The following is a 13,506-nucleotide window of genomic DNA, read 5'->3' as shown; positions in this document are numbered from 1 at the left end:
ACATAAGACTATAATAACTTTGCCCTGCAGATAGAGCAGACTATAGAGAGGTGCCGTGTGAGAAACGTGACTGTTTTATCTACGCTGAACAGTACACAAAGACCGGCCTCACACTCCACCAGCTCTCACTTTGAGTGTTCAGTCGTATAATGCAACGCCTCAGCTGGTCTGGAGACGCTTTGCAGCTATGTCTTTCAACCTCCCTCTCTCACGTTGAGATCAGCCAACAAAAATGTCTTCGTTCAGATTAACAGACGCAGCCGTTCCAGCACATTCCAGTGCATATTTTACGAGGGTCACGCAGTCTGCTGCAGGTGTTGTTGCTCTGATGAAAGCCCCGCACCTCTTCACCGCAGAAGAAGAAAAACTCCCCAGCTGAGACAATGTTCTGCAGAACGTCTTCATCTCAGACATGATAGCCTGCTTTACAGTTTTAAGAGATTCACACATCGTAGAGAAGCCTGGGTGTGAGAGAATCAGTCTAACAGCCAAACACCTACAGGCACTGACCTTTCTGAGAGCAGGCCAGAGGAGGGGAGGCTTTAGAGAATGTTTAACATAACTTAGCGTGTCTATAAATAACCTTTAATCAGAAGTAGGCAGAAAAATATGGGAGCGTGTGCTGCTTGTCAGACTTCGAGGGCAATGGGTTCACTAGTGTGATTTCAGCATAAAGGGAAGTTACAGAAGTGCAGAACTAATAAAGACAAGCAAACCCCCCCTTGTGGGGCTATACAGTACTGCAAGCAGGCTATGAAAGCTCATTCATAAAACATTACAGTTTAAAAGAGCACGACAGACTGGGATTTCAAGCCAGTGTTTATAAAAAATGGTAGGTAATTAGTTCAACCAACTCATAAATCCTGCACCAGCTAAGTTGATAAACGAATTAAACAGTTTTTTTAACCAATTAACCATACACATCCCTACTCTCCACAGAGCAGCATTATCAGTGAATGGATCAACACTGTCGAATAACTCCAACACTGAAGGCTATTTAACTCTGAGTGGAGTTGAAATTAGACTTAAGGAGTTAAATCAGCTCTAGAACGTTTAACCTTGAAATATCAATACACCAGTTTCCAGTGATTGATGTCTGATAACTCAAAAGACCACATAACTTTGATCCTGACTGAGCATTTGGCCCCTGGGGGCTAAAATATTACAAAATACACAATATTTTCAATTTTAGAAAAGCTTATTAACAAACTAAACACAGAATTCAAGCCAATTTAAGCATGACTTTGTTAATGCAATGAATAGAGTATTTTTGGTTATTTTAATGTAGTCTATAAAAATTTCTATTTCAATTATATCTCTTAATTTCTTGCAAAGAACTCAAGTAATACTAGTATTTAAGGATTATGGTGGCATATTTGTAATTTGAACTCTTGAGCTGATATTTTCATGTTTTCATCTTGTTTAAAAGTACTGATGATTGAAATTGACAGTCTGGTTGAATTTTTTACTTGGTCCATTTAGACTGCCAGAACGAGGCATAATATTTATGCCTGTTGTGATGTTTCACTTTTACTTCAAATGTTAGAAAGCATTGACAAGGGTGCTCCATCGTCTTGGTCAGAGTTACAGGGCCATCTTAAACTTGAGCATTGTGTTAGTTTAGGAGATTTCAAAACTAGAATAAGGTAACATTTGACCAGTGTGTGCACATGTTTTTCTGCTGGAAGCTGCTGATTTGTTGATTGATGTAACCTTTGTTCCATGTCCTGTTAAATGTCTTATGTGTGAAACTTATCATGCTGCTGTCTTGGCCAGGACTCCCTTGTAAAAGAGATTTTTGTATTTCAATGGGAATAAATCTTGGTTAAATAAAAGTTAAATAAAAATAAATAAATAAATAAAAAGGGATCCCATAAGGATGAAGGAACTTGTTACATGCAAGTTTATGCATTTTTGTTTAGACTGCCCCTTCTTTTCTAACACTGCTTTATTTTAATGGTGTTTTTTTGCAGTTTTTTAACTACAGTGAAGAACTTCTAATTGCTCTGTGCATAAATGGTGCTTGATAAATTAATTTCTCTCTTCTGGTGTTGATCTACTCATCTCGTCTCATGCACATTCTTGCTCTCTTTGCATCCTTTTCCATTCATGAGGCTTCTTTGTAAGTTTTGGATGATCAAATAAACAGCATTTGTTTCTCTTAGCAGCCTCACCTCAAAGATCTCCTCTCTGGACACCTCGATACGGCAGTGTCCGGCCTGAGGCTGCTGCTGGGACAGTTCCTGGCGGAGGATCTTGAGCTTCTGCACGAGGTCCCTCTTGTACTTGGGCACCGTGAGGCACTCTGCCTCCTCTGGGAGCTGAGCGGGGGACACCAGAGCCTGCTGGGCCTGATCTTTCAACTGGTTCTGATGACTAGAGGAGAAGAGGACAGAAAAAGTTAGCCACAGCGCAACAAAAACTCTGAGTTTACGAAGAACCAAGAGCAAACGTAAACAAGCTTACAAGCAAGGAACAAGAAGTTACCAAGAACTTGGAGAAAAACAACTAGAGAAGGGCCAAGAAACCAAAAACATCTTTCTGAGAAATGAAGTTCTTTCTGCTGACCGCTGAGTACGAGGAGTAAACACGCTGAGGTCATTTGGACCGCACATCAAGTCTAACAGCTGCTCGGCCCCTCACTGACATGCAGACGAAGGGGGAGGAGGGATTGAAGGAGGCAGCACACCTCTCTAACACCAAAACACACCTTCATGTCACCTTTTCACAGGTCTGGCGGTCTCAAAAAGAGAGAGAGAGACCCTTTTTACGAAATCCTGCTCTGTGGGGGAACACTGAGGAGAGCTGAGCATGCCTTCTGGATTGGTATGTAGAACCGAATGATAGCCTATTAGGATGCACAACAAACACAACCATGGCACTTAAGAGTTAATGCAAAGATTGATATCAAAGTGGAGGACCAACTTGTTCATTTGGGGCAACAAAATAAGAATTTAAACAACATGTCCTGCAAAATATACCACACTCCAAAGTGACCAAGACTGCTACAACAATGGATGTAGCAAGTACAGCGAGCCACATTTTGCTTGTTTACTTTAAAGTTGCAACAGAGCTGGACTTTCGAGAGTATAGACTCTGGTTGTTGGTGAAATGATCTGTTGTGTGTGCGGTGTGCTGTGTCGGTCATCTCATTGCACACCACAGCGGCATTGAAGGATTATTTGCACAATGGCCTTTTGCACTCCAGGCGTGCTCGGTCCTGAGCAGGCTCATAAACACCAGAGTCTGAAGGCGAGAACAGAGGGAGGTGAAGCACACTCACGTCAGTCTGTCTGGGTGAATGCAGAGTGGATATGCTGGCTTTAACACACAGGGATGCCAGGGTTAAAATTAACATTTCCACATGGCTTTTATGGGGTAATTTGATCAATGGAAACAGAATACAGCTGCTCAAAACTTCAGCCATTAAAAGCACTTCCTCTTCATATAAAAAGACTTGGCTGTTGTACATTCATTGGTTAGTCTTGGTACTATGTATTGAGCTTTTATGAAAGATATTTTTGTTTGTTAATATATTCGAGCCTAAAAAGCTTTAAAAGTTGCCTATATAAAAACTGCTACTGTCCGGTATCCACCCTAAGGCTTACATTCTCCTCCACCACAATGACAACTCCTCTGACTTTGGTTTCTGGTGTCTGCCCAGCAGAATCCTGTTTGGCTTTTCAATCACTTCCTGCTATCCCAGAAAGCCACAGGGCCCCAAAGGACACTGGAGACCTCCTCCTGAATCCTTTTATTTCCTGCAGACTAGACTCAGAGGGAGGGGAGGGGGCAGGAAGGGCACTCTCCCCGACAGCACCCAAACAGTTCAGACAACTCAGAGGGTGGGAGAGATGTTAGGAGAGAGGAGGCATGCAGCATCTTTTCCCGCACTTTGACCCATAAATCAAACATTCCTGCTCTGTCTCTGTTGTTCTCGTGGCTGCAGACAAACATGACCCATATTTCTCTCTTCTCTTTCCAGCGCTGCACTGAAGAGCACAGCACTGACTAAGGTTACTAAAGGCTGCTCATTGCAAAGACAAGTTAGTGGATTAAAGATGGTTTTATTGGTGATATGATGAATAACTTATCTATGAAGCAGGGCTATAAAATAATATACTTTGATATGTTTCGATATGTTTCTTAAGGGGCCAGACTTGCTTTGACTACACTTGATAGATTGCCATTTAAACTGGACCACCAAAGAGCTTATAATGTGATGAATGAGTAAGTGTGACATCTTCTGTTCGGATGGTTATAGTCGGAAAGGGAAGAATAGCAGGAAGAAAATCTTTGTTGAGACACGACTTGGTGCACCAAAAGTGGGTCGCCAAGCTCTTTCCAGTGGGTTGCAAATGTATGCCAGGAAAAAATGTGGCTGAAATTCTAAATGCAGCACCCTAAGTGCACACAGCATAAATTCATACATTCATTTCTTAGGTTTTCCTATTATTGTTATTGGGTTTTTTTGTCTTGTCTCTTTGTTTGATATGTTTTTTTTCCATTCAGTGTCCAAAGTTTTTAGGAAATTAATTTAAATATTTTTATTTTGATTTCTCTTAAGGAGGCCTAGGTCGGTCCTGATGCCTGACCAGTTGAGACCCACTGGTCTGTCTGATGTTAAGTGTTTTATGCATTGATCCTTTGGATACCGACTATGATTGATCTCTGTGATAAAAGGGAAAGAAAATTATCAAAACAAAGCATTGCTTTTATTTTGTCAACCCCACTACCAAAAATAAACTGAGCTTCCATTAAAGTAAAAGACTTTAAACTTGTCCCTACATAGTCTTAGTAGTGGTATAAGGAATAAAACTGTGTTGATTTTACCCTGTAAAACAAAAGCACCATTTGAAAAATAAGGTAGAATAGGAACAATAATCACAGAAACAGGCTAGATTACCCTATTTATGATAGCTGAAATTATTTATGTTGTAAATTGGGCTTTATTATGAAAGCTATTATAATGTTTGTTCACAAATTATTCTAATCAGCTCAGTGGGCTGGTGCATTAATAATCCAAATATTTTTCATTCTGACTTGTCGTTTCCAACCAATCCATTATGAATACAACTGGGCAAAGCCAAAACAGAGCTGCTGAGGAAGTGGAAGGGCAAATCTGACTTTTAATTTCAATAAATCAAAATTATACACAAATATGATTTATCAATTAGATCAGTTTATCCCCAGGCCTAGTTTCTTGAAAAAAATGACAAAGGATATCAACCTTTTTGAGTCTGACGCAAAAAAAAGCATGTTGCAACATTTCGGTACCATAAGTTTCACCATTCAGACTTCAACGCCTAAGGGACTAAACAATGATTATCTGCAAGATGCAGTGTTATAATATTTTAACCCTCTGAGTGCCCCGGGACCCAAGCAGGCCCTTTTTTATAAATCAAATATTTTAAAAAATGAATACAACCTTTATAGTTCTGATTAGGACTGAAGCTAATTAAAAGATTTGAGCTTTAAAAAAGGAAAAAATGTTAATTCATGTGATTTTTTAGCACTTTTTCTGCAGGGACCAGTTTTGGTTCTAAAGGTCATAATTGTGAGTTTTTTTGCATTTCTTTTTGTCAAAAAAGGAGGTGCTGTTGTGACAAAAACGACATAAAAATGTTAAATATATCTAAAAAAATGAATAAAAACTTTATAGTTCTGATTAGAGCTGGGGCTGATTAAAAGATTCAAGATCTGAAAGTGGAAAAAATATTGATATATATGATTTTTATAGCACTTTTCTGAAGAGACCTGTTTGGGTCCCATGGGTCCTAAGTGTGAGTTTTTCTGGAGGGGCCCTGGAGGATCAAAGATAGATTTTAAATTTCTTTTTTTTTCAAATCTGTGGCTTAAGGTCATACATTTCCCGAAAAGAAAAACATATGAAACACTTAATGTGGGACTCCACCCTAGTTTGGGCGTTCTGGTGCTGGAGATAAATATATATTAAAAAAACAATGATTAAGTTGATATTTTTCAGTCATACTGTTGTTATTTAGGAACTAAAACGTCATAGGTTTCAATAGATAACCGCAAAAAGCGAGATGATTTGCAAGAGCTTCTTTGAACTCAGGGGTCAAAACTTTCCCAAAGCTTTTGTGCAATGTACAGCTAAACTCCAACTGCCTGTGTGACATCTGGCCTTTAATATGAATGCTGCAGAGGCATAAAAACTTTAAAAAGTAATCCCCACTCTGTGTCGGTTTTGGTGCTTGTAACGGAGGGGTTACTAAGGTAAGACAGGAACAGCAGAGCCACCAGGAAAATGCAGCACTATTGTGTATGTGGAGCCACCACTGTGCTTTGCTCTCTTGCACTCCTGTAAAGCTGTAACACAACGTGAATCAACAGCCAGGGAGCAAAGCTTTGTTTTGGAGCTATAGCAGAAATGCACTGTTAAAACACCAAGACTTTGTGTGTAGAACTCCAATTGTGCTGTGCTCTCTTGCAACATACTGCAAAAACAGATGAGGACACCAAATATCAAGCTATCACTGAATCAATATTAATGTCTTAGGCATGAAAATGGAGGAGCTTTATTAGCAGAAAAGTTCTGAACAAGCGGAGTTTGACTGCAATTTTTACACACCTTTCTCGTAGACTTGTCTGGTATTCTCCAGTAATACTGATCATTGGATAACTGAGAATGATTGTTTTTTTTCCCAAAACACTCAGTTTTGACAAATAATCTAAGTATCAATAATTTTGACAGCTTTACTGGGAAGTGACACGGTGATTTAAAATGCAAATGAACAGAGCAGTTATGCAGCCATATCCTTGGAAATGAAGGACTCTGTTACCTTTTGCCTATTTGGGGGACTTGAAGACTGTGCCATTATACTGATAAAATAATTAAAGTGTCTGGATAGATTAAAACTGTCACTTTAATGCATATATATGTATAAAACATTTTTGTGAAATGATGACACAGGGCGCAAAAATTTCTAGAATCCCTGACTTGATTAAAAGCAGATGTTTGATGTAAATCCACGATGGCTGATATCTTTTCCAGAGATTTGTCACTTGAGAGAAAAGTCACCCAGAGTCCCTTCTTTTTGCAGCTTTAGTTAAGATAAACTGTCCTAAAAAGAAGCATGGATCATTAAACTTCAGGGTTAATGTGATAAGAAAGGACAGAGGCTGGCTCATGTTAGGGATATTTCTACAATTGCGGATCCAGCTCCAAGTATTCAGGAATAACAAGAGCCAAAATCAAACATCATATATTTAACTTTTCAGTTCATCAGGCAGCCCTCCTCCAACGACGCCTTAGTTTTAGAGATGACAGCTATATGATTCCTGTGGTGATATTCAAAGAGACATGTCTAACTCCTAGCTTGTACGTAAGCTATCAGAACATATATAATAGAGAAATTATGCACTTGAGGTTTTAGAACATCTGAGCATGTTTGGCAAACAAATGTGCTGTGCAACTTTTTATCAAGACTTTTTGAAGCATCAGGGATAAAAAAAGAACAGATCCAAAATCCTGAACACTTTCTTCAACATATAAAATTGGTAAAAAAAAAAAAAAAAAAAGAACCTAGATCCATCCATAAGTACCTTCTTTTTTTCTGCATAGAGAACAAGCGAGCAAAAAAGCAAAAAAAAAAAAAAAGAAAGAGAGAACAAGCGAGCAGCAGAGAGAAGTTCATGGAGTAAAGGTCAATGTGTAATGCTATGGCTATCCCTGCACAGTATGTGTTTAAACAGCTGCACATGGGAGAGTACACCAGTATGAAGCAAAACATGGGTCTGCACAGATGGACCAGCAGATTCAATGATTCTAGTGAAAATAAAACTATCCATACCTGTTGTGATACCATGGCAACAAAAACAAGAGTCCTGAGCTCCCGGTATTTGGTATTTTTCTGTTTTCAGGCATCAAACATTGCAGGAACACTCCTGCACACTCTATATTGAACAAATACAGTATGTTGTGTGGGAGTTCGCCAGTAATTTCTGATGGATTTCATCCCTCTCTAACACATCTGCCTTATCTTCAAAGCTTTAATACTTTTTGATACCATCGATCGTTAAAATAGTGGAGATTGTATGATTTTAAAACACGTGGCATGTATCAAGGAATAGAACATTTTGACAACCTTATATAGAAGTCTAAGATATCAGATCATGAAAGAATAGAATGCAACAATGATTGAGAGATACTGAGATCATAACATCAGTCTACATTGCACATCATGTCCTTTGCAGCTTTAAGCTCTTACAGGAATGTATGCAACATCTTCTTCCCAGCCAAATCACATCTGCTGATCCCTTTCATGCCTTCCCTACAGGCAAAAATAGTTTGCAACTGGTTTGAATTTTTTCAAATAAACAAGGCATCTACAACAGTTATATGCAAGGTTTCCAATAAGCGTTGCTTATTGGATGGTATCACAACGAGCCTTTTTCTCAACCTCAAGAGAAATGAGATCCTAACTGTATGCATCAAAGAGCAAAGGAAATAAACCACATTGCAGTCAGCAGAAACAAATCCAGAACAGGTACGGTAATAATTTTGTGTTTCTGCAGCTCAGTGGTAGAGACAGTCTTTCGAACTCCAGCTACTGCATGTATAAGCCTCCTTGGACAAGTCAATGAGCCACGGCATACCTAGCATACTCCCACCTCTTTCAAAAGGTAGTGTTTACTGCCTCCTAAAACACTGTTTCTGTGTGGATGAAACACCTATACGACAAAAAACTTTTGGGTATACTCCTTTATTCATCTCCGTGTGGACAGGCCTTAGCCTGTTAGTCGACGAGCATATATGCTTAGCATAGCGGAAGTTGCACTGCCATCTGCCTTCGGATATCATGAGCTAGAGGGACAGCAGGCATTGCATCTGTGTACAGAGCTGTAAACCTACTCATGCTTTAACTTACTTGTCAGCTAGGTCTGCAAAAAAAGGTCCATCGCAACTGGCTGAAAAGGAAAATATTGCAATCTACAGTGATGGATGCAAACCTGCATCCTCCATCATTACTTGTATACTCAGCCAATATGACCTAATTGAGCAACAACTGTAGATTAAACTACCCCCGCACAGTGGCACAGGGGTTAGCCTCACAGCAAGAAGTTTCTTGTTTTTCTTCCCGATCAGAGTTTTCTGTGCGGAGTTTGCATGTTCTCCGGCTTCTTCCCACCACCAAAGACATGCTCGTCAGGCTGACTGATCACTCCAAATTGGCTGCAAGTGTGAATGTGAGCATGCCTGGTTCTCTGTCTCTATATGTCATGAATAAAGTCCATGTGACATTTATTGTTTTTGTGAGGCTGGTTGCTGCTGTTGCTATTCTGCATCCAATTTTGCAACAAGCCTACCCACACAAGGCTCAGCTGTAACAATGAACTTTTTCTTAAACAGGAGCTGTGCTGTCTGGTCAACTTTGACCACAGAAGAGTTTTGGGCTTCCTGTAGGGCTGCACAAATGCATCGATTTAACATCCGTACTGGCTGATATTGGCCCTGTTTCCAAATATCAACCACTGGCTAAATCAAGTTGCAAAAACAGATCAGTTATCAATGTTTATCTGTTGTGTCTAATGAGTTTTATGCTGCTTCTGGTATATAAAGCTGCTGAATAAAAAAAGATTTTTTACTAGACAGAAAAGATGACCTCTTGGACAAACTCTGTTCTGATTTCATGGGCAAATGAGAGAAAATGTTGGACTTCAAGGAGGGTTGCAGCAAAGGAAGGAATGAAAAAGACAACAGCAGCAGCTAAATTCTTATGTTGAGTATCTGTATCAGCCCTCATTTTCACAGTCGATGCATCTCTAATCCTTGGGTTGGGAAACTAGGCTGTACCAGTTGGCAACTTGCACAATAGCCCTAAAAATTGACATGAAAAATTGTAATCACATTGTGATCATGCCATAATGAAAACAAAAACTTGATGTTTTTGCTGCAGCACCAACTCCTACACATCATCAGAGCCTGTAGTTAGTTTATATTCTGAGTCTCCTCAAACACAGACAGCAGCCTCGGTTTCCACTCAGTAATCTGATGTATGGCCTGCGCCAGCTTTGTGACGGACTGTGTGTTCAAACGCCTTCATGATCAAAACCTCTGCAGACCAGAGGAATTTACATTTTTGTGAGAGAGAAAAAAAAACTTTGTGCACGTTTTTTTTTTGTATGTGTGCGCACAAACGTCTGCTTAGCATACGAGCTGTTGAACCTCTACAGGTGGTGAGCACACCTTGGCACAGGATCCCACGTTAAAACCCTGACTGAGGAGGAGGCAGAGCAAGTCTGTGTATGTCTGGAGGAGTGAGAGTGTGCAGAGCAGACTGCTGGCATGACGCCAAAATCTCACCTGACATTCTGTGTTTCGATGCCTCCTCGAGAACCGTTGGGACTTGGACTACAGACGGAAACAAAGACAGAGAGAGAGGAAATAAATCTCTCTGCTCTTACATCATGTTTTCATGTCCTGTCTCATGTTTCTCTGGCTCCATGTTTCAGCAGTACTCACTTTAGGACTAGATGCAGGTTGGCGGAGAGGCGCGGGTCTGTGAACTGTGTGGTTCGGTTGTTGTGGTCGACGAAGTAAACTCTCCCAGTGGCCGTGTTTCTTATCTCCCATCCAGGAGGTAAAGGACCCAGCTCCTCACAGTTCACATTACTAAGATCTCTGAAATGTCACAAAAAATAAAGCATTAGTCTGCATCATACTGAAATAATAAAGGGTGGGAGAATGAAGATGAAGCACAACATAAAACACAGTAAAGCCGGACTACTGTAGAGAATCCTGAAAGTGAGATAACTCCTTATGAGCATTACGTAATTGTGGGTTGATGTGTCTTCGACGCTCTGCAATACTCCACCTAGCTGCAGTCTGTGTTGTATGCTTGTTATATTCCCAGTAACCGGGTCCTATCATGTTATATCTCTGCTTGTTTGTATACAGTAAAACATTGTGAATGGGACAGAATTTATACTTTTGGAGTTGATAAATATTAAGCTGCAGTTGACTTACAACGATTACTGCAAAGATGAAAAAGAGACATTGGAGAAAGCTGCTGAATCAGGAGAGGCAGAGCAGGAGAATTTTTTCATGCTTGTTCAGCCAATAGGAGACATGGATGAGGAAATGTATAACTACTACTTTTCATGTTGGCGAGTAGATCCGTTAAGTTTATTTGCTGAAGCCATTAATCTCACTCTAGAGCAGTGGTTCTGAACCCCAGTGGGTTGCAGACGTGTGCCTGGGAAACAATGCCAAATTTTCAATAAGACTAAAACTTGCACATTCTGTCCTGTTTCATTTTTTTGGTTAACATTTTTTTTACATTCTTAGGCCCAAGCTCTAATATTTTTTATTAAATATATCTGATTAACCAGTAAATCTCAAAAATTTGGGTCGCAACTTTCTCTAAGGAGTTGGTAGTTGGTCCTGTGACTCAACCAGTTGAGAACCGCTGCTCTAGAGCAGGGATTTTCAAATGTTTTTTGCCCACTGCACACCAGAGATCACACCAAAAACTCAAGGCACACCAACCTCATATCCATGCAAAATCACCACTTTAAATTTCTTACAGTATTTTTAGTTGGTGTAAAGTTGTAGCAAGAATGCATGGTTGTTTAATTCTCCAACATTATACCATTTGGGAACAACTGAATTGCACAAATATGTGCTAAAATGTACATTTTTGCAGCATATTTTTCAGCCATATCAGCCTTATTCACAACTCTTGTGCAAAGCAATCCACTCTAGCAAATCCAAAACTTTTTGCTTGTTAAAAGTCATTTTTACACCAAATTATCTAAAAAACAGGCAGTAAGAAACACCAGAAATACTACAGAAAATGTTAGTTTTCTTAGAGGTTGTTTTTCGATATTTGTATAGTCATTGTATTCATGCATGGCTGTACAAATTCCCAAGACACACCTCAGCTTGCCACAAGGCACACCAGTGTGCCTCGCCACATTATGTGAGAACCAGGGCTCTAGAGTATGAATAATATGCGATGAGAAATGGCCTGTAGTTTGTTGTTATCACTAATCACCAGCTGTGTAATGCAACAGCAACATCAGGCACAATAAATACCATCAAACGTCTTTGATTAACATTTATATTACCCCTTTTTTAAGGGATATGTAGATGAAGTAAGTCAGTACTTGTTGGTTATTTTGGGGGCTAAAGTAGTATAATTTTTTAGAAGCTTTTCTTACCCTGAACTCATGGCCAGACGTAGTGTGTCACTGTAGTGCAATGTGAAAACAAACATCTATGGCCAACTTAATCACTTTAAAAGCATACAAAACATTAACTTGCATTCCTTGGTCCTTTCAGTTTGGGATTACTATTTGACATATTTCCTTTGAATGAGGGAGGAATAGAGGTTGTTTATGCACCATTACGCACAGAGAAAGGAATACAATTGTGTTTCATACTCTCTTGAAGTAACTCAGCTTACCTGTGAAGTGCTAAAACAGTGCTGCAACTATAAATCACTTCCAGAGCCATTGCAATCAACATTCATACTGTCTATTTTTAAGACTTAAACCCTTTATGTGCATCAGGGACAACCAATCAGTCTTTTTACCAACAAACACACTGAATTTTCTTTTTTTTTTCTTTTTTGTTCAATTTCTTTAATTCTATTATTTTTTTTTTTAATTCTATTATTTTTTTAGTCTTATTGTTTTATCTAATTAATCAGATTTATTTCATTATACTTTGATTATTTGTGGAATTATTTAACATGCAGATTTATATTATGTGTAAATATTTAATGCATTTTTATTTTTTACATTGCTTTGGCAGTAACTGATCCGTTCATGCCAATAAAGCAAATTGAAATTGAATTTGAATTGTAAAAGGACTGAATGAAATGCCTGCAGAGGCATGCACTCTTTTTACTGTGCTTGCAAATGCCAGCAAGTGCTTGGTTGGATCTTCTTCTTGTATAATGTGGTTTTTAAAACACATGATGGTATTACTGTGTACTGTAGAAAGGCAGGGATGCATGATATTGCCCACATGTAATCCATGTGGCAGATATTTGCTTTAAATGTTAATTATCTGTACTGGCGGATCTGAACATATTTACAACTGAGATACTGGCAGTACATGTCAAGCCATAACGACTGTAAGCATTGAGTATTTATGAATAAACCTGTGAAGTTTCAGGCATGATATTGGTAAATACTGGCATATAGGATACCAGCAAAAATTCAATATCCTGCATCACTAGTCTAGCTGAATTAAACAATGGATAATGCCCAATCCTAATCATAATTTCAGCCTAAATCTGTTCTGTTTTATTGTTGCTGTAGTATCTTAACAAGTATTTATATTGTCTAATTATTCATTACAATCATAATGAAATTTCTAGTATTGTGACAACCTTACCTCCTTTTTACAGATTAATTGCTGCCCTGTAAACCCTTCAGCTGGATTTAATGTAGATTAAAAGGTTCAGGAATTACAGAAAGCCAGCCATTCTGCTTTTGACTTTTCTGTTCCACATGAGTGAAACCAAAAAT

General features: G+C 39.0%; 1 protein-coding gene across 1 annotated transcript in view; it reads right to left on the bottom strand.

Moving 5' to 3' along the window:
• smurf2 (SMAD specific E3 ubiquitin protein ligase 2) overlaps positions 1-13,506 on the bottom strand; it is an 89,696-nt gene that overhangs the window by 12,844 nt on the left and 63,346 nt on the right. Inside the window, exons 10-12 of the mRNA XM_041817512.1 lie at positions 10,490-10,648; positions 10,331-10,378; positions 2,175-2,376 (exon numbers count right to left, since the gene is read on the bottom strand). Of these exons, the coding sequence (XP_041673446.1) occupies positions 2,175-2,376; positions 10,331-10,378; positions 10,490-10,648 (409 nt within the window). The remainder of the gene's footprint in view (positions 1-2,174; positions 2,377-10,330; positions 10,379-10,489; positions 10,649-13,506) is intronic.

Source organism: Cheilinus undulatus, linkage group 21, assembly GCF_018320785.1.
Source record: "Cheilinus undulatus linkage group 21, ASM1832078v1, whole genome shotgun sequence".
Taxonomy (NCBI): Eukaryota; Metazoa; Chordata; class Actinopteri; order Labriformes; family Labridae; genus Cheilinus; species Cheilinus undulatus.
This window is presented reverse-complemented; position numbering and strand designations above follow the sequence as displayed.